Here is a 21,928-nt window from a genome sequence, read left to right as displayed (position 1 = left end):
CATTTTTGAAGTCATTATTCAATAAAATTATCTTAAAATAATGAATTCAGTAAGTCATGTTACTAATTATGTAAATGAAATAACTAGAATCATTAGTTCCAAATATTAAAGTAAGGCAAATGGTAGTATATTATTATTTTTAAAAAATCTAATTAACTAAATTTAAAAACAAGGGAGTTTTGTAATTTCTCTTATGTTAATTGTTAAATGTTATATTAGGAATTGAAAAAAAAAACTGAATTCACTTCAGAGAAGCTTTTAAATAGTATTCATGTCCCAAGTTTTGGCTTCAAAAAGTCCAATCCATGTTGAATAAACCAGTTCATACTGCATTTGAATTGGCAGCCTGAGCTTAGAAATATTAAGGTGAAGCACATTCTTTTACTGATGTTTTGTTGAGAAAAACAAACAAACAGAAATGAATGGGTTAATTTCTGAAGAGTTTCAGGTTTATGAACTTTATGAACTCATGGAACTCAAGTGCCTCCTAATGCAAGCAACAATTACAAGGCCCAAAAGCAATATAGTGATTTGTGGCATTTCTTTATGGAGAAAACCACAGATGTGAAAGATTGCAGATCCTATTAACGTTCAAAAGCTAGTGTTGATGCTCATGACAGAAACAAATCCCAGATCACAGTGCAATGGAAAGTATATTGTGTGTAATGGTGCTTGGAAACACTACCATGCAGGTTAGTGGGTGCTGCTCTACCCATTAAACAGTGCCAGTGTGCTTTCTCATAAATATCTGTAAGCATTTTAAAGATATAAAGTGTCAGTCTCTTGTATTGTATTGCATTATTGTAGACACACACACATACATACATATACACACACACATGTATGTATGTATGTATGTGTTATTTTTTTATTTCTATTTTAAATTCACACTTTCTTTTCTGGTTTTTGCCAATGGGATAAAACCTCTATCATAGAGAGGTTTTGGTATTCAGAATAATGAATAAGACCAAGAAATATAGCTGTGATGTGCAGCAAAAGGTTGTTGAACTTCACAAAAATGCCCATTTCCACCATCAGGGCAATAATTTCAGTCAACTGGCCATCCCGATCCCCTGACTTGAAACCCATAGAAAATCTGTAGGGTGAACTGAAGGAGTGTCCACCAGCGTGGACCTTGAAATTTGAAGGCTCTGCAGAGATTCTGTATGGAGGAATGATCTCAGATCCCTCACCATGTATTCTCCAACCTCATCAGGTATTATAGGAGAATACTCAGAGCTGTTACCTGGGCAAAGGGAGGTAGCATAAAGTATTGACTAAAAGGGTGCCAATAATTGTTGCACACCAATATTTAACAATATTGTTTTTGATAACCTTGTGTCTTGTTTGCAATTGTTTGATATCCATGAGAGCAGAGAATTTTTGTGAATTTACTGAACAAAAGATCAAAAGGTTAAACAATAAAGACAGTTTTCACAGCCTTCTTTGCTCATATTTACCAATGGTGCAAATATTAGTGGAGGGCACTGTACACCTGAATGTCCTTTTTAATGATGAAATCTCTTTGCAGTGCACTCAGATTTTCAGATCTGACAGTAAGTGACTAAAAGTGAAGTGTCTGAAAGTTTAAAAACTGCCCTGTTTTTCTGTCTCCTTTTTTTTTTCAAGTTATGGCACTATGATTGATAAGGGCACCCAGTATAGCCATTTAAGTCCACAGCCTGGCCAAAGTGCCAGTGGCATCTAATTACACAACCTTTCCTACCTGAAATATCTGCTAAAGAAACAGACACACCTGAGGCTTTGCCTTTATTAACCTTGACTGCTGTTATTGGCAGCACTTTGACAGAAACAAGACTCCAATTATTGTTAGAATCAAAGCTGCTGCTGCTAAGCTCAGGAATGAGTGTATAGAAACCCATGGCCTTAAAGTGGCTTGTTAGGCCGCTTAGTGCTAACTCTGCCGGGACTCTGCCTGTCAACTACCTGTCTCTGCTGGCATTGTTATTCGAACATAAAATCGAACACAAAGTCAAATATGGTGGTTGTTGCATCAGGCATTTTAGTTCCGTATCAACAACAACCGTGTTAGTGGTGATTTTGTGGTGCTTTCGTTCACAAAGTTCACTTATTGTTACTGTAGTGTTGACAGATTGAGAGTTTGGACTGAAGTGCATTATCATAGTCACTAATTAAATTAATGACAGATACAGTTGACTTTACTTTGATTGACTAAACAGTTTTTCTGTTAAACTCATTTGTTTTCATATTCGAATATTTACTTCTACCTCCTAAACCCTTTGTTTCAAAATGTAAGTAACAGAGTATCAAAGTAAATGTTATGCAGGTTAATACTAACATTTCAGCTGTTTATGTACTCTAATATTAGAACTATACTATAAATAGTACTGAGATAATAGAAGTGGACTGTAGGTTGCTGATCAAACCAGTATTATGTGGTGGAACCACATCCCTTTTTGATGTGGAAAAGCAGTGTCCATGAACATGGGCCTCTATTTGTAAGGCAAAACAGAGCTTAACATGGGGGCAGCTGTGTTTGTTAGGATGTCAGCATGTTTGAACCAATGCATTCATCACCTATAGCTTCGTACCTATGGTCTGACTTTGTGTGCTTTGGTGTATTTGCATTTTAAATTTTTCATGCCATCCATACAATAGCAAGTACTGACCTAGTCTGAGTTTTGGATGCCTGGTCTGGAAAAGTACACTGACTTCAAAAAGGACATTGTGAATGGTTTGCTGATTTTATCAGTGCTTCAAATTGATAGATAGTTGTCAGTTTATTATTGGGGCATTTATTTTTGGTTATAATGACAAGTACTTTCCGACATGTTCACACGCAACATTTTATTTTACATAACATACACACAGATCATTGTAAGCTTTTAAGCAGAACACATGTAAAAAGACTTAACTATTAACATTCCATACTGACAGAAGCCCTTATAGTGAGTTAAATCTGATTCATGAATGGTCGATGAAGAAACAACAGACAATTTGTAGAGAATCTGAAGAAATCAATGGCTTTGACTACATATTCTGTTACTATGGTATTTGTCACCATAGCAATCGAAAATGATCATGGTGATGGAGTAAAGAAAAACAAAAGAAGAAAGCTTATTATGCACATATTAAAACACACACACACACACACACACACACACACACACACACACACACACACACACACACACATACATATATATATATATATATATATATATATATATATATATATATATATATATATATATATATATATATATAAATAAATCAAAAGTTTATATATTGATCTTTTGTTAAAAAATTCACAAATATTTGGCTCTTATGGATATCAAACAATTGCAAACACAGCACAGGTTTACCAAAAACATCTTTGTTAAATATAGGTGTGCAACTATTATTGGCGCCCCTATGAATTCATATGAGAAAAATATATTTGAAGTATATATATATATATTCAATTATATTTATTTATATTTTTTAGTACACCTGGGTCACTAGGAACAGGAAATTGTTTAACCATGACTTCTTGTTTCACAGGAATGAAGTAACACATAGGCCAAATTCCCTATAGTGTATATATACATACTAGTATTAATTATTGAGTAATACTGTGAAACTATAGGAAAGGTAGGTAATTATGAGAATGAGGTGTGTAATATTGGACCTGCCAGTGGGGTTAAATGATCAATAAACCTAATAACACATGATAAGCACATAAACCGAGGAACATTAGACACTGGAACATTGAGTCTGGAGTCTGGTGCACAAACTGTACAAATCAAAAGATTTTTTTTTCTTTCTTCATGAATTGTAATATCAGAAGCGACAAGTTGCTAATTTCTGATAATGTTGAAATTTCATGTTTCACAGAACACCCGCCCCCCCCCCCCCCCCAAGCAATTACAACCATTACTCTGATCCATCATAAAGAAGATCCTAGAGATTATTCATTGTCCATACATGATATAACGAATACACTAATTTGAGAAGTCAATTCACAGACTGTGACCTAGAGAAGAAAGTAATTCACTCATGTCACTGTGACTTCAAGTTAATAATAGGAACACTCATCTCTCACCCCTTTTCCACTCAGACATCTTTCATGCTCAGTGCCAATAGGGCAAATGGATTAGGTGCATGTCATCAGTGCTTGTTTGGGTCCCATAAATATATATCTGATAAAATATATATCTGTATATGTATGACTTATTTCTGCTTTGTTGTTCATTGTGTTAACTGTGACAATACATCATGCACATGAAAACAGAACACACATTTCAAGCATGTTGCCATTTTGAGGATTAGTCAGATTGGTCAATGTAAGGATGTCAATATTGCCGATATATCAGCTCAGTATCGAATCAGCTGAAACCTAGAATCTGATATCAGTATCACATCAAACAGGGAAAAAGTGGCATTGGTGTATCTACAAAAATGTCCAGTGGCTATACACATTTCACATGGATTTCACACAATGAATTTTAATTTCTATTTTTTCTTTCTTTATTTTAAAAGGACTAAAAAGGACTTAGAAATAGAGTCACTCTATTCAACATGTTTATAGGCTTGTAGAAATAGCAGACAGTGGGTGCTGAAAGACTTTATACAACATTCATTTCTTGTACTCAATAATATTTTATTTACTTCAATAAAAAAATTATAAAAAAAAGAAAAAAAGAAATAACAACTGTGGATAGGCATAACCACAAAAAAAGAATATAAACACAAAATTACCTTATTATATGCTCAATACAATACGAGTGCTAAGATTTTGTAAATAAAATAAATAAATAATAAAATAAATAAATAATAAACCTAAATAACAATCTAGTATATACTGTAATTTAAACACTGTGCTGTACCTGCATTTGTTCCAAGTAATGTGTGCTTTTAGAGCTTTACCTTCCTGCTCTTCCTTGCTGTAAAATCAGTAATAATGACATCATATGAGATTTGACAAGCAATGTCATGGTTAATGGCAATCACAGCCAGACCGCTGAGATGCTCCTGTCACATGGTTGAGCTCCTGATGGTTTTTGTCGCTTCATTTGACATCTCAACTAACAATCTTGATTTTTACTGTCGGTAATACGTCAGCAGCATTAGCATAAAAAGTATGCCATGATCATGATCCTCCATAATGCCGTAAAAAAACTAAATCATTATCATCACTGACACTCACATACACTTCAGTCGCACAGACACGCCAACGGTGATGACTGGTAAGTATGATGTACTGTTCAATTTTATAAAAAAGGAAAAAAAAACCCACCTGTGATTAGTGTCCTGTTGCACTTACACAACTTTGCACACACTGCCGCTTATTTATATCGGCACTAGGGGGCGGCCACAAACCAATTTGACCAAACAAACTTTTCTGAGGCAATAAAAGACATGAGGAACATTAAATGTGGCTCGGTACTGATTCGGTGAGGTGGTTTTGACCGGCCCTGACCTCAGTAGTCAAAAGAAAACCACACAGAAGCTCTTTTGCAAAAAAAAACAAAACAAAACAAAAAACTCAAAAACAAACAAATAAAAAAAAACTCTGAGACATTTTCAAACAAAAGCTGTCCTGCAAAAATTGTCAAAACTGTCATATATTCCTGTCCTTGTGGAAGCATTTACCCCCCATATTTACATTTTTTCAAAAACATATATTTTCCTTGACAAATGACAAATGTCAGTATATCTGAATACAGGCCAAAAACATGGTCTTTACACTTATATACAGTATACTCATCAACTAATATGCAACATACATACACGTATACAAATAACATGCATATATACATATATAAATTAGAATTAAATGTAAAAAGTGTAGGTTTAGTGGTTTTCAATCTGTGAGCCGCAGACATCTAGTGGTCAATAGTAGTACCGCAGGGCGGCTTGTCAATATACTGTACCTATTAATAAACGTGAAAAGAATCATTATATTGTCCGGAACTAAACACCATAATTAAAAAGATGAAATGATTTTTCAATTAATAAAGAAAAGAGACTTGTTAACGATCTAGCTTATAGATTTTTGTTGCCATTATAGGATGGGGCATGTACCCCAGGGACAAGGTTATACAGCAATGGATATATTAGACATAAAAAACCCCCCAAAAACTTACTTCAACTTTCTATCATCTTAAAAATGCAAGTGCTTAGTACATTCTTGTACATCAATTTTACAACCAACTGCCTCATTTTAGCTAACCCATAAAAAGAAAAAAAAACATTTACAAGCCAAAATACCCTTACGTCTTTTCCCTTTAAATGGTAAATGTAGTAAACTAAAGAATTTAGTGTATAGAGCATGATGAATTGTGCTCTCAGGTTGCCTTTGAAGTGCTGCTTCCTTTTGCCATCGCAATAAATCTTATTGGTGACTTCATCTGACCGTGTGCCCAAGGCAGGGCCAATGGCACATAACAGCGACATGATTCAGGCTGGCTTACTTCTAACCTTTTCTTAGGATTTTTTTTTTTTTTTTTTTACAGTATATGGTAGACATGCGAACAAAAGTTTAGGATATAAGAGAAATGTGTGTGGTCCACAGACTAATTTGTTTAGGCCCATCAGGTGACACTGGCATGTTTTTCCTCTTTATTCAACTCTACTTTACAGACACAGATCATGTGTGAAGAATATTTAAATGCCTAGACATTCTTCACAACTTCCTGAGAATTTTAGAGGCGACATAATGTAACAGGCAAAGGTAATTTTCTGACATGGTCATTTTGGAAAATGGGACATAGGTTTCTTCTTGTGTCATCAACTAATATTCTTTAATGAGGATTGATGAGTACTGGTATTTTCACTGGTATTTACACTCTCTGCATAGTATATAAATAAACTTTCAGCATAGTATATAAATAATAATGACTTAGATAATGGCTTAGATTAAATAAAACAAATAATGAAATATGATACATATGTTGACTAAAGCAATACTATATCCATCTCTTTTCCATACTGAGTATCCTACACAGGTTCACAGGGGAGACTATCCCAGAGAACTTTGAGACACCCTGGATGGGGTGCCAACCCAACGCTCAATCCAACACACATTCACAAACTACAGACAAAATGCCAAATCAGCCTACACTGCATGTCTTGGACTGAGGGAGGAAACCACAGTACCCGGAGAAAACCCCAAACCCCTGAAGCATGAGGAGAGCAAGCTCTGCACACATAGGGTGGAGATTTGAACCCTACTCTCTGGACCAGCCTGAGTAATCCTCATGCCCTGCTCCTGGTTGTAGTTCTCATCACTTGGAAACGACTCGCTGTTGCCGAGGATGGCCCCATATGGACAGCCTAAAGACACACTTAGAAACCATAAAGATGGCATTGGACTGCAATTGATACAAACAGTTTTGGTACGACGTTTTAGGACTGCAATTGCCACAAACAATTGCACAAACAGACTTTGCACTAAAGTCTCCATCAGTAAACAGTTCATAACTTCAACAAAATATACTTCATGTTAAAACTATAATGAATTTCCTGATTACACAACTGCACTTTTTGCTTTATCATGTAGCACACAGTTATAGAAGGGAATTATTTATAATCACACTATCCGGTTTCACCCAGATGAGGATGGGTTCCCTTTTGAGTCTGGTTCCTCTCAAGGTTTCTTCCTCATATCATCTCAGGGAGTTTTTCCTTGCCACTGTTGCTTCTGTCTTGTGCATTAGGGATAAATTGATCAATTTAAAATTTACATACAAAATGTATATATTTCTGTAAAGCTGCTTTGTGACAATGTCCATTGTTAAAAGTGCTATACAAATAAAACTGAATTCTTTCTCTGATTGTCTTGCTCTAACACAGATGGCAACATAAATACCAAGTCACTCATGAGGAATTTGATTAATCTGATACTAATATATCACCACTTACAATATTACCTCTCATTGCCACTCATTATTTCCTAGCACTTAATACTGCCTGGATCTCAATCACAGAAGCTCCAGGTAAACAAAACAATGTTGACTGCCATATGTTGCATCCATAATGAAGTAAGAGGCCAATTAATTGCAATGGCTGGCTTATTGCAGCACAGATATATGCTGAAGTTGCTAATTGGTATTGACAGAACATGATCCAGTCTTTTCAGATCAGCTGAGCTAATCACCCCTGACAGCTATGAGGTGATTTTGGCGTAGAATTTTCCTCCTGGGGTGAAAGTTCATTGCCTAATCGATGGCTATAAGAAAACAGAGAAAGGAGACAGGGACATTTGTGTTCATTGACTAAGTAATACAGACACATGTTTATAAAGTATACACAATATAAATATATATATATATATATATATATATATATATATATATATATATATATATATATATATATATATATATATATATATCAAAATATACATGGAATAATAAAGTAAGAATAAAATCAAATAAAATTGCATTATTTCTACATAGCTATGTTTTAAGGAAGACTAGCAAAATTATTTTATCTAACAAATCCACAGTTTTGCTTGTAAATGTCTATTACGATTAGCAGCTCTAAAATGACCTCAGGAATGAGTAATCTGACCCTATGGTCACATGACCACTTTAATGCACTGGAGGTCTGTTTGGGATGCATGATGGATGTAGTGAGCTACAACCTGAGTTCACTCAGCTATCAGATCATATACACAAAGCTATAAATGAATATTGATGGTCTCACTTGCCTCTTGTCTCTGAGTAGTAGATATGTAGTTGATGGGTTAATTGTGTTTTATGATAAAGATGCAATCAGAAAAAGGTTGCAGCATTATATATTCTTGGTGGACTGTAACTTGGTGAACTAATACATTATCAAGAGGTTAGTGGTTAGTCAATCAAATCACCTTGTCTTATTATTTTTTAAAAACTGAGGTCCAGATGTACAGAGGTGAGGAGGCACAGCTGAATTTCTGGTGATGTATTGACATCATATTACATATGTGTTATAACAAGAGCTTCCAGTTCTGGGAATATATATATATATATATATATATATATATATATATATATATATATATATATATATATATATATATATATATCCCTCTTCTATACTGCTTAACCCTGAAAAGGATTAAGCAGTATAGAAGATGGATATCTACCTGGAGCCTATCCCAAGTAGCATCGGGGTACACCCTGGACAGGGTGCCAATCCATCGCAGGGCACATTCACACACCCATTCATACACTTCGGATACTTTGTACATGCCAATCAGCCTACCATGCATGTCTTTGGACTGGGGAGTAAACCGGAGTACCTAGGAATAGGAAATTGTTCAACCATGTATTCTCCAAACTCATCAGCCATTATAGGAGAAGCTGTTATCTTGGCGAAAGGAGGTAGCACAAAGTATTGACTAAAAGGGTGCCAATAATTGCTGCACACCTATATTTAACAAAGATATATATTTTTTGATAAACCTGTGTTGTGTTTGCAATTGTTTGTTATCCATGAGAGGAGAGTATTTTTGTGATTTTTTTTGTACAAAAGATCAAAAGGATAAACAATAAAGACAACGTTTCACAGCCTTCTATGTTCATATTTACCAAGGATGCCATTATTAGTGGAGGACATTGTATGTGTGCGTGTGTGTACACTCACCATCCACTTTATTAGGAACACCTGTACAACTGCACATTCATGCAGTTATCTAATCAGCCGATCATGTGGCAGCAGCACAATGCATAAAATCATGCAAATACAGGTTAAGAGCTTCAGTTAATGTTCATATCAGAAACCTGGATGAAGGAAAAGTGTGACCTCTGTAACTTTAACCATGGCACGGTTGTTGGTGTCAAATGCGCTGGTTGGAGTATTTCAGAAACTGGGATTTTCACACACAAAAATGTCTGTAGACATTACACAGAATGGTGCGAAAAACAAAAAAACATCCTGTGTGCGGAGGGGCTGCAGGCTGAAACGCTTAGTGAGAGAGATCAGATGGAGAATGACCAGAGTGGTCTGAGCTGACAGGAAGTCTATAGTAACTCAAATAACCACTCTTTACAACCGTGGTGAACAGAAAAGCATCTCAGAACACACAACACATCAAACTTGGAGGTGGATGAGATACAACAGTACAAGACCACACTGGATTTCACTCCTGTCTGCCTAGAACAGGAATCTGAGGCTTGCATGGAAACTGGACCAGTGAAGACTGGAAAAAGACCAGATGATTTTTTTTCTAATCTCTGTTTTCTAATAATCATATTTGCACGATTTTAACATTGCCTGCTCCATTGGCTTATTAGATAAGTGCGTGAATGTGTAGGTGTACAGGTGTTCCTAATAAAGTGGGTGGTAAATTTATATATAAAATCAGACTTAACAGATGCTGCTATCTAAACCACTCTTATTAAATGAACTCTTATTAAATCCATAACAGTGATCATAAGATATATGACAGGCTTGCCTATGTGTAGTGTTTATAGGTGTCTCATCATAAATGTTCAGTATACATGCACTTATGAATTTAAATGATAATATTCATCTGAAATAATTTTAAATTAAGGAAGTTCTATCCACTCTCCTCTGTATACACGAGCTCACAGACATCCACTATTGGCTAGTGTCTCTGTGATTGACAGGTGAGAGAGAGTACGCCATCCCTCCCATGAGGGCACAGCCAGTTTTTGCCCCTTGGCTCCTGGCTCATTGTTCTTTTTAACAAATTCTCATTGTGTAATTTAAAATCATATACCTGTATAGTTATATTCTTAAGATTCACTTTTATTTCATTATTTATTGTTATTAACATTTAAGTTTAAACATTATAAATAGGTAAACATTCTAATACATTCTTACAGAACGGTTATTGTGAACTGGGATGAAATGAAAGCTTTAATAAACACATTTAAAGATTCAGATTCTTTTGTAAGGATTGTCTTTCTTTTGCCATAAAAGAGTTAAAACAACAGTATAACTGTCACATTGCCCATTTGGTGTTTTCAGTAATATGTTGTAATTAATATGTATTTATGAAAAATAAAAGTTTTTAAAAATACAGTACAATGTGTCATTATTGAACACATTATTGTGTAACTCTGCTTCCAGGAAGATACAATATATTACAAGAAATATTGTTTTACAATGTATTTACTGGGCATTATTTGAACTGTTGGATGCTGAATAAACTATATATATATATTTATTGCCCTGCGATGGATTGGCACCCTGTCCGGGGTGTACCCCACCTTGTGCCCGATGCTCCCTGGGATAGGCTCCAGGTTTCCCCGTGACCCTGAAAAGAATTAAGCGGTATAGAAGATGGATGGATGGATGATATAAATTATGTGTGTGTGTGTGTGTGTGTGTGTGTGTGTGTGTGTGTATATATATATATATATATATATATATATATATATATATATATATATATATATATATATATATATATATATAACTCATAAAACATTTTCATGACTATTTCTCATGGCCAGCCAGAGCAGAGATTGATATGACTGCCATCAGTTAGGAGTAAAACTCTCTACCAGAAGATAATGTGCTAATTGTAAACTCCACAAACACAGCACCAAAGCAAGAAAAATCTCCTCCTCTGCCTGTCCTCAACATGGATTGATGGCCTCCTTACTTTATAGTAGCTATATTGATTGTGACGGTGCTCGTCAGTGGTGCATAAAATTAACACTGTGTTATAGGGCATGGATTTCTGTCAGGGTCTGACAAGATAACCCATTATTGGGCCGATGCTGCTAATTTGTTTTTGTTTATTCCGAAACGTAATGTAACACTGCTTGAGCCCTCCTCTTCCACGCATCTTCCCCCATGATAACTCTATTACCTGCAAAACTCAGGCAAGATCATTGACAGCCACTAATCTTGGCCCGGCTCCTAATTACATCAGGTTCTCAACCCTTAATTAACCAATCTTTACTCCATTTTAGCTGCTTAATGCTGCACACACGCCTGGCATCATTAGTTTAATTACCAGTGTTTGCAGAGTAGGATTTTGACCTTTGTCCTGACAAGTCATCTCTTTCCCTGCTTTGCTTTTCCCTTTTCAGTAGTAATTGCTGATTTTCCTGCTTTAATGCTCAACACATGTGCTTATGTTTTGACCATTTGGCACTTCCAGATGATCAAATTGTGATTTTGAATGTAATGAGATAAAAAAAACAAACATGATTTGATGGTTTATTAAGCTTAATAAACAAACGAGGCTGTTTGCACCTGGGTGACATAAGAATAATGTATAATTTCCACGATTAGTCTTTAAAAACATCACAGTTTTAAAAGTTTTACCCCCTCCCCCCATCCCCCAACAAACGAACTGTTTTTTATCAACATTAGCTAAGCTAACTACTTACTACTGCTGTGTTTAGCTGCCTAGTTTTGCTAGTGTCCCTCTCCAGCAGAAGCTATTTATATAAACGCTAGCCAGGTTTGCTAACAAATGAATGTTAGACTAGGTATTACAGAATGTCATTAGTATATATCCTAACAAGCAAACTAGGTTAGGTTATTGTATAAACCAGTAGCAAGTCTGACAGTTAGATATCCTTATTGGGTTAACCAGGACCCAGGGTTGGTAGCATGCTAGCTAACAGCTAAAGTAGGCAGCTAAACATGGCAATGTGCTAAAATAACTGCCAGTAGTTAGTTTATATTTTGAGTGGAGATTTTCAGATTATGGTCACATGATAGAAACACTGATGCTATTTTCATACTTCTATTTGAAGTGTTCAGACATTTTCCATTTTGAATCTTGTATAAAGAGAAATCTTTGCCATTTGGGATGGGCTTGATAATGTGCATTATAAGGTGCAATAAATTATTGCAGTGTGTAATTAATTGATACATATTTCACAGTAGTGTCAAATGCTTGATTCTGATTGATGTGAAGGTGTTGACCAATACTTCAACTGCAATGGAAATCATAGTTGTACTTTGTTGCACTTATGTTCTAATATGGTTTATATAACAACAACATACAGGGGCACATGCTACACATAAATGAATTAAGAACATGAAATCATCTGTGAGGAGGTTTATTTAGGACTGTTGGAAGGAGTCTCCAGTGTCAGTGCTTTGTAACGGTCAGAAGTTAAGCGGCAATTTTAAGTTTTCAGGAATGGGAAAGTCTTTAGGACGGTGAGCTCTCCGCTTTCTTGGTAACATGACAAGCTGCATTTCTTTCTTATTAACTTCAAGAGAGAAAAAAAGTTATTGCAAAAGTTATTACTGTAAAGTTATTGCATTACTCATTACTAATTATTTCTTACCCTTTTCTCATCCTACTCATTGTCGACCACATAGACAATAGAAAAGTAATTCTTCTATTAATTCTTTAAATTTGAGTCAAACATGGAATAGTTTAGCCTATTAAGCATAGCTTTAATAAACCATTTTTTTTTTTTTTTAAATACACAAATGTTAACAAATCATTTAAACTGGCTTAACAATAAAAGCTACTGCTTCAGAGAAAGGCTAATAGTGTTATTTCAGGACATAACTTACATTTTACCCTGATATAAAAAAATATAAGTAATGAGAATATTTCCATTTAGCACAGCCAACTAGTACAAACTACAGCTAAAGGGGCTGAGTTTTATCTTTGGATGACAAATTTACATTTTAAATTCAATATTGTTTTATACAGAATTGTTTAAAGTCTATACAGTATGTAATGCAAGTACAGTAACTGTAATGAGTAATGAATTACTTTTTTACTTTTTATTTATTTATTTTTTTCATGCAGTGACACCCAACACTGGCTTATAGTGCTGTTGTATTTTACGTGTTAACAGAAACAAAGTTGTCTTGCGGATGCTTAAATGTAAATAATAATAAAAAAAGCTTACCATGTGTTAGTTTTGGCAAATTGCTGTATATGTGAAATAAAGCACTTTGGAATGTTAGTAAAACTAATCAGTGATGTGGTAACACATTTAATTTCCTTTAACAGCCATGCCCCGAAGTGTTTGATTCCTTATATGATTAAATTGCTAATACTGACAAATCCGACAGTATTCAAAGAAATTAATTCTGAACCCTCCTGAAAAAGTGGTATTAATTGTATTCTATTATTATTTTGATTCAGCTAAATCCCTTAAAGTTCCTGTTCCTGATCACCTTTTATTCCTAACTACAGATATTATTAATCTCACTGGAATAACTGAATAATTCATAGTAGTTACTAAATAGTATGTTTTAAGATGAGAATAACAGTTCACTAACACTTCAAAAGAGGGCTGTTTTTATTCATAAATTAAATCATTAAAAAAAATTCTTAAATTTTTTTATTATCAAGAATGAATATAACACCCAGTTGCTTGGTAAAGTTGAAAGTAGTACTTTATTTCTAATTATGCTACAAGTCAATGGCAAAACAAACAAACAAAATCTTTCACCTGTTTTTTTTGTACTTTTTTTTTTTAACCCCTGAGCACCACAATCCAGCTTTCCCATAATGCACTGGATTATCCAAATAAAATAAAAAGAGGAATAAAAGAAAAGTTTTGAAGCTTAATACACAGCGAAAAGTCTCTAAAATCTACCATCATAGCATTGTGTACATATTTAACAAAGTAAACATAGTTTTGTAAGCACGAGTGAACCTTTTTTTGTTCTTTTTAACATTCAACAAAATGATTTCATCGTTGTTAACGAGCTTTCTGATGGTGAACAGTTTCTTTAGAAAAAGCTTTGGTTTTACAAGAATCACACTGACTCATGTCCTCGTTTCACAGTCGACAAATACTCCAGAGTTGCACAGACATCTCTGCAGTATAGACATGAGATGTGAAGTGGCAGCTATATGAAAAGATTTAAAACTGTGCCATTGCTGGGAATAAAAACAAGAGAATGTCTGTTAGAGCACATCACACTGTGACAGCTGTGTGTCGACTGTGCCCCATTCAGTGTTCAACATATTTCCTTCAGTTCTTGTTTCCATACAATGATTTTAAAAAATATGGTCTCGACCTAATGTGATGTTGTGCGAAGTTCAGGACACGTTTTTACATTCTTACGGTTATCATTTGTCAACCAAGGCCTGAACCGAATATATAAACATGTTTATTCAAAATATTTTCTGAGCTATTTTCACAGCAAGATGTGTATTCAATTAAAGGTGGCAAAACTAATGTGAGGACCAATGTGAAAATTTGATTTAGTTGCAGATGATGTCATTGAAATCTTAAGTCAAATCTTAATGTTTGTAGAACACTTTAGGCATACAGATTTTAAGTCCCAAAAATTGCAAAGTCTTTCCAAAGAGAAAAACAAGCTTTTTGTGGGTTTAGTTGGGTTTCGTGGGGCCAGGATTACTGCAGCCTTTTGCAAGCGTATAGAACCAAGTTAATGCAAAAGCCAACCAAATTTAATGCAAAGTATGTTGGAATTATAAAGATCAAGGCCAATGTTGTTTCATTTCATATGTAAGAAGACGTAAGACAGCCATTGCTGTCCTTGCATTTAGGCTTAACCTTGACCTTAATCTTAAGATTTCATACAACATGGCTCAGGTGATTCCTTTAACTTTGTGTCATGTGATCAATCATGCCACCTGCATTTGGAAACCACATCTTTAGTCACCTTTAAAGCCAACGTAATGCTGCGTATGCAAACAGTGATTCAAGTAAACACTGGAATTTAACAATTATAAGAACTCTGCCAAAACCACTGTGCATATACAGATGCTTAAAATCCAAATTACATGGTTGTTATTGGTTGTAGCTTTTCTCAAGAAGCTGTACCAACAGCATTTGGTGCAGAATAAAACCATTTGTGGTACACCAATGATTCAGATCATTCATATCATTTACAAACCCGTCACTATTAAATAGCTCAGAATAGATTGTGTACGTATAATAAAATCCTTCTGGCGTTTCTTTTTCCACATGTAAAAATGCCACAGACGAAATTTAACAAGCAATGCAAATTACACTCTGTCTAAGCCCTGCGTTGTCCGCAGACCTATCGTTCTGCATCATGTTTGATGTAGAGCCTTAAACGTTACACTAAAAAAACGGGTGATTGTGGTCATGTTTGTTGGCACAGTCTACAACAAATGAGGTAGATGCATATTAATATAATTCCCTTCTTTGGTATAATAATAATAATAATAATAATACAAACTAGGAAAAAAAAATCCAGTGATCTGTTGAAACAAAAGCTTTGATTTTCAAGTGGCTTCACAAGAATTAGAAATAAAATAAAATGAGGTATACCTTGTAATTCATAATCTATTACACGTATGTACAGGTACAATTGTGAGGTATCTGGCTGCATTTAAAATAAACTTTTTTTTTTTTTATTTAAAAAAAAAGATTGAACCATGGAGCTGCTGCAACGATGCAATCCAGGATTTAAAAGAAAAAAAAAAAAAGAAAAAACAGTAAAAATGAAAATTATTATAATAATAAATAGAATTTGAAATTATATGCTTTACAAACTTTGAAAAAGAATAACAAGAAAAAAAAAGAATATCCTCAAATTCTCCTTAAAGACAAAAATAAAAATGGAACAAAAAGTAAAGGAACGAGAAAAGAAATCAGAAATCAGACTCACAACAAAAGATATATTTTCATCAACTACTGTTTTGGGTGAGTTTTTTTTTTCTCCTACTAACCACATATGTATACACTTTCCTCATATCAGGGAGTTGCATTGAAGTGCTCAGCCATTTTTCATAATTAATTCCTAACTACACAAATCCTGACACATATGACATGATGACTAATGTAGCTATGAGATACCTATATTGACAAGAATGACCATCTTTTATGATATAAAACTGTATTTAATGAACACTAATGATCCTTGCTATTAAACTGAGGCAGAGGAGGTGTGAAAGTGTTTGTCAACTGAGGTAACAGAATATCACCAAATATCACCATATCGGTTTCAGATATATCTGACTTTTATGATTGTCCCAATATTTGTGGATATGTGGTGTTCAAGGGAATATTCATGTCCATTCATGTCTAATCTATTTCATTTTAATCTCCAAAAAAAGAAGTTAAAGCTAGAATATGACACAGAAAGTACATTTATCTCCCTGACTATTTGATGCCCCATGTTAAGCGGAATGTGCTTTGTCTACCACTGATATATCCATTTGTACTTTAGTTTGATAATCCTTACCATTGCATATTTTATTTCTGCACAGGCATCATCTAAACATGATGATACTGGGAGAATATGCATGTGCACAATATCACAATGTTATTCATATGCTCTTTGGTATTTTGGTATTAAAGCTAATCTGATTCACATGGATAGATAAAAGAATGATAAAGAAGGACAATGTGTATTTTCATGTTTAACAGTAGATAAAACTCCGTTCAAGCGTTCTATCCATGGAATATCCTCTCCCTTGTCCTTCCAGTTATCTTACAGCTTCTTGTCTTCTTGGCACTTTTTTCTGGTGAGCCTTCCAAAGAAATGTTACTCTAAAAGTGAGTCCTCGAAGCGTGCACCATATCTATGTATACTGAACATGCTTCATGTATGCTGCCAGGATGACACGGTCACGTCTGATTCTCTTTCTCATGGAAGTACTGCTTAGGAGATTGACGTTGCATGGATCAGAGGAGGATGTGTAGAAAAGAAAGAGTGGGAAGTCACCATCAGAGGATACAAAAACATACAGTCTGGAGAGTTTAGCAGCCTGCCTTGCGTCTTTTGGGGAAAGGGAGCAGGGTGTGATAAGGTTTGGTGGCTTAAGGCGAGGCAGCCGGTCCGTGCGAGGAGGAAGAGGAGGAAGAGGAGGAGGAAGAGGACGGCTTGCTGTGGCTGATGAGACCGGGGCTGCTGCTCTTTCCCTGAGAGCTGGCATGAAGAGGAGCTCGCTGGCTAGCTGGCAGCGCAGAGATGGCCGGCTTACGGGCAAACAGGATCCCTGGAGGTAGTGCGATAAAGCAGCATTCATTTAAAACCGTTCAAATTCACATTTATTTACAAATTTACATTTATACATATCATTGTTTCATAAATGTCTAACATTTATTTGACCCCAAACAGCTATTAAATGATCATTAAATAGCTTTCAACTTCAGCTTAACTGAAAGATCTAATTATAATATTTTTCAAAAACTTTTATTGTCATAAATGTATTTCACCAATTAATGTAAGTCATATGTAAGTCATGTAAGCTTCAGCCCATGTGTCAGATCTAAAGTTAATAAATATAAGACTAAAAATTCTTATTTTCAATTCTTATTGTCTGTTATTTTCAGGTAAAGTGGTAGATACAAAATAATTAAACAAATACAAAGTAAGCAGATATCTGTGACTAATCTACAATAAATGTAACTGCCATTAAACAGACCTCTAAATACTTGTAAAGTTAATATGAATTTAAGACTGATAGACTTCCTTCAATTTATGTTCCACAGACATCCCTAAACACTTAAAAGTAAAGTTGCTGACTGTTTGAACTGTCATTAAACAACAATAGCAAAAAATGTATGGCTAATCATAATCCCTAACCCCAGGTGTAGCTTTTCATATGAACTCAACAAATTATGAAATTGCATGTGTGAAGCTGTGTAACTGTGTAACTAAATTAAAATAAAACTTCTAATATCAGTAAGAATATCTTCTTTTGATACTTTTTGGATTCTTTTTAGCTTGCACATAAGTATAATTTTGACTAATTTTAATTGGGTAATGTTTGGACACTGTCATTTTATTTTTGTATTTTTCCAAATCTTCGGACAAATTTTTGAATTTTGACTAAATCTTTCACTTTCCAAAGTAATCAGACAGACTATTTGCATCTTAAATATATTCGAGTAGCCCATGTTGCCTTCAATTACTTCCACAATGGGTTGGACAGCATGACATTCGATGAGAAACAGTAATTGATTCACAAAGAAAGAACATTTAGCCACGGCCTTTTGCTTCAATTGAAAAAGCGCACTTTAACTCAATGTCCTTTCTGGCAAAAGTTTCCCAGCACTTATAGAGTGCACTCCAATGGGCCATCTCCAGGTAATTACAGTCACTTGTTTGCTAGGCACAAGCACTGTATCCACCTTAAGCAGGGGCTTCTTCCTTTCAGGCACGAAAGACAATAAGTCCCATCGACCTGGCGGCAGCTGGACGCCAATTTCTAGATATTTAACTTTTTTAACTCTATTGGACTTGCCACTTCATTACGATAGATTTTATAGCAAAGACATCAAATTGTGTGGAGGACTACACGCACGGGGGTGCTGCTATAACTTATTGAATTTCCTGCCCGCAATTACATCAGCAAACGGCCGCTCTATTTACCTGTGTAGACAACTCCATTTATTTCTATTGACATGTTGATGCTGCTAATGCCGTTGGTAGACAGGTTCAATGCAGTCTCTTGTCTGTCATCTGTCAAGAGAGGAGCTGGAGAGAGCAAGGGTGAGAAAAACTCAATATGAGCATTTATAAAAGGAACACAAGAAGCAAGAGGAGCGCGCCGCCAACTATTGGCGATAACTCATGAGTGACAGGATAAGGAGCAGTTTATTAAAAGAGTTCAGACGGAAGAAGGGGGAGGAAAAAAAAATACTGAAAAGCATGTCACATCCATTTGAACTTTTCAGTTATCTCAGGAAAAGGTACTACACTCAGGGTCTCTATTATAAAACCCTTTTGAACACTGTCTTACTTGGCCCACTCATTAACAACATTAAAACATCCATTATGTTTCTGATTGCAACCCTGACCGAAGCTTCCATCATTTTTTTTTTGGACGCTGCAGCTACATTAAAGTAGGTTTTAATGTCTATCATTTATCTCTCATATGTCATTACGGGGGACTCCTAAATGTATATTCAGACATGGTTTGAGCAAATAACATTTAACAATAATCTTTAAATTGCAGAGTGTTTGACTGTATTACATCAAGCTCTACACTGCGCTATAGCATTACATTCTATTTTCCCCATCATATGGTATATAAAGCGCAGTCTGTCATTATGACTGATACAAAAGAAACAGTTTTGCAGAAATAACATATTACTCATAAGAGAGAGAAAGATACCACAATCTTCTCACAGACTCTGTCATTATGAAATGCATGACCTGAGGTGGAGTCGAATCTTCCTTGTAGCTAGACATCAGCGTTTTTGTTTGCTGTTTAACTATTAGTGTTTGACCTGATTTTGTGTAAGGTCGAAAATATATATAGAATTAAGTGTATTATGCATTGTGATATTATGTCTTAGTTTGTGGAGTTGAAGAAGCAATTCATGCACCACAGAGACTCAGTAGAGGAAGGTGTTAGGTGGATAATATTACAGTAAACCGATATACGTATGGTTTCTGTTAGTTCCCTTCTTGCTAATGATTCACTCCATGTACAGCATGTGAGATTACATTCCAAATGTATATTTAAACGTTATACATTCATTGAAAGGGTGCTGTAACATTAGTTGCCCTGGAGTTGCCCTCCACTAATATTGGCACCCTTGGTAAATATGAGCAAAGAAGGCTGTGAAAAACTGTCTTTATTGTTTAACCTTTTGATCTTTTGTTCAGTAAATTCTGCTCTCATGGATATCAAACAATTGCAAACAAAACACAGGTTTATCAAAAAAAAAAAAAATCTTTGTTAAATATAGGTATGCAATTATTATTGGCACCCCTATGAATTCATATGAGAAAAATATATTTGAAGTATATTCCCATTGGTATTACATTTGTTTGGTACAACTGGGTGACTAGGAACAGGTAATTGTTCAACCATGACAACCAGAGACAATGAGGTTTTCTTTTAATATCTGTTGATATTTGATAGAGTCCATGATGCCATGTATCCGAACAAAATGTCCAGGTCCTTTGGCAGAAAAACAGCCTCAAAACATTAAAGATCCATCACCATATTTAACCATGAGCATGATGTACTGTTCCACATGGCTACCTCGCTGTGTGTACCAAAACCACCTCTGGTGTTTATTACCAAAAATCTCTATTTTGGTTTCATCTGACCATAGAACCCGATCCCATTTGAAGTTCCAGTAGTGTCTGGCAAACTGAAGAGTTTGTTTTTGAATGAATAGGGAGAGTAGAGGATTATTCTTGAAACACTTCCAAACAGCTTGTGGTGATGTAGGTGACTTCGGATTGTAGTTTTGGAGACTTTCTGACCCCAAGACGCTACTAACTTCTGCAGTTCTCCAGCTGTGCTCCTTGGACATTTTTTGGCCACTCTAACCGTCCTCTTCACAGTGCGTTGAGACAGTACAGACACACATCCAATTCCAGGTTTATTCATAACATTTCCAGTTGACTGGAACTTATTGATTATTGCCCTGATGGTGGAAATGGGCATTTTCAATGCTTGTGCTATTTCCTTATAGCCACTACCCATTCCTTGCTTTTTTACCCATTATTATGAATGACTAAGGAAATTTAGACTGTGTGTTACCTACTATTTATACCCCTGTGAAACAGGAAGTTGTGGTTGAACAAGTTCCTGTTCCAGTTTCCTGCTCCATTTAAATGTAAAATGTCAATGGGAATATACTTCAGATATATTTTTCTGAATTCATAGGGATGCCAATAATGGTTGAATACCTATATTTAACAAATATATATATATATATATATATATATATATATATATATATATATATATATATATATATATATATATATATATATATATAAACATTTCACCCTTTTTCCTTCTTGAAGTCATAACTGATACCCATCTCAAGCTACATCACAGGGGTGTCAAATTTCAGCCAGGGCCACGTCAGCATTTTTGTAAGTGGTTAAAAGAGCAGAAACTAAGGCGACTATGCTTTTTAACATATTATTATGAGTGTACCTACTGTATAATTATGGTCATGAGTCAGGTTACCATATTTATTTTTGTTTCATAATGATGACATGAATTGTATTAACTGGTCCCACAGCTTCTTTACTGTAGCAGTAAAGATGAAATTATACAGGGGGATCTTTGCTAAGAACATACACGCCCTCA

At 35.0% G+C, this 21,928-nt stretch overlaps 1 protein-coding gene across 2 annotated transcripts in view; it reads right to left on the bottom strand.

The window, feature by feature from the left end:
* Nucleotides 1–14,289: 14,289 nt before the first annotated feature.
* The window catches only part of arid3c (AT rich interactive domain 3C (BRIGHT-like)), a 64,183-nt gene continuing 56,544 nt past the window's right edge, over nt 14,290–21,928 (bottom strand). For both annotated transcript variants that reach the window (XM_017452408.3, XM_017452409.3), the window contains 2 exons: nt 19,237–19,341; nt 14,290–17,857 (listed from right to left, as the gene is read on the bottom strand). In XM_017452408.3, the coding sequence (XP_017307897.1) occupies nt 17,679–17,857; nt 19,237–19,341 (284 nt within the window). In that variant the 3' untranslated portion in view covers nt 14,290–17,678. The remainder of the gene's footprint in view (nt 17,858–19,236; nt 19,342–21,928) is intronic.

This window comes from Ictalurus punctatus, chromosome 22 (genome assembly GCF_001660625.3).
Source record: "Ictalurus punctatus breed USDA103 chromosome 22, Coco_2.0, whole genome shotgun sequence".
NCBI lineage: Eukaryota > Metazoa > Chordata > Actinopteri > Siluriformes > Ictaluridae > Ictalurus > Ictalurus punctatus.
This window is presented reverse-complemented; position numbering and strand designations above follow the sequence as displayed.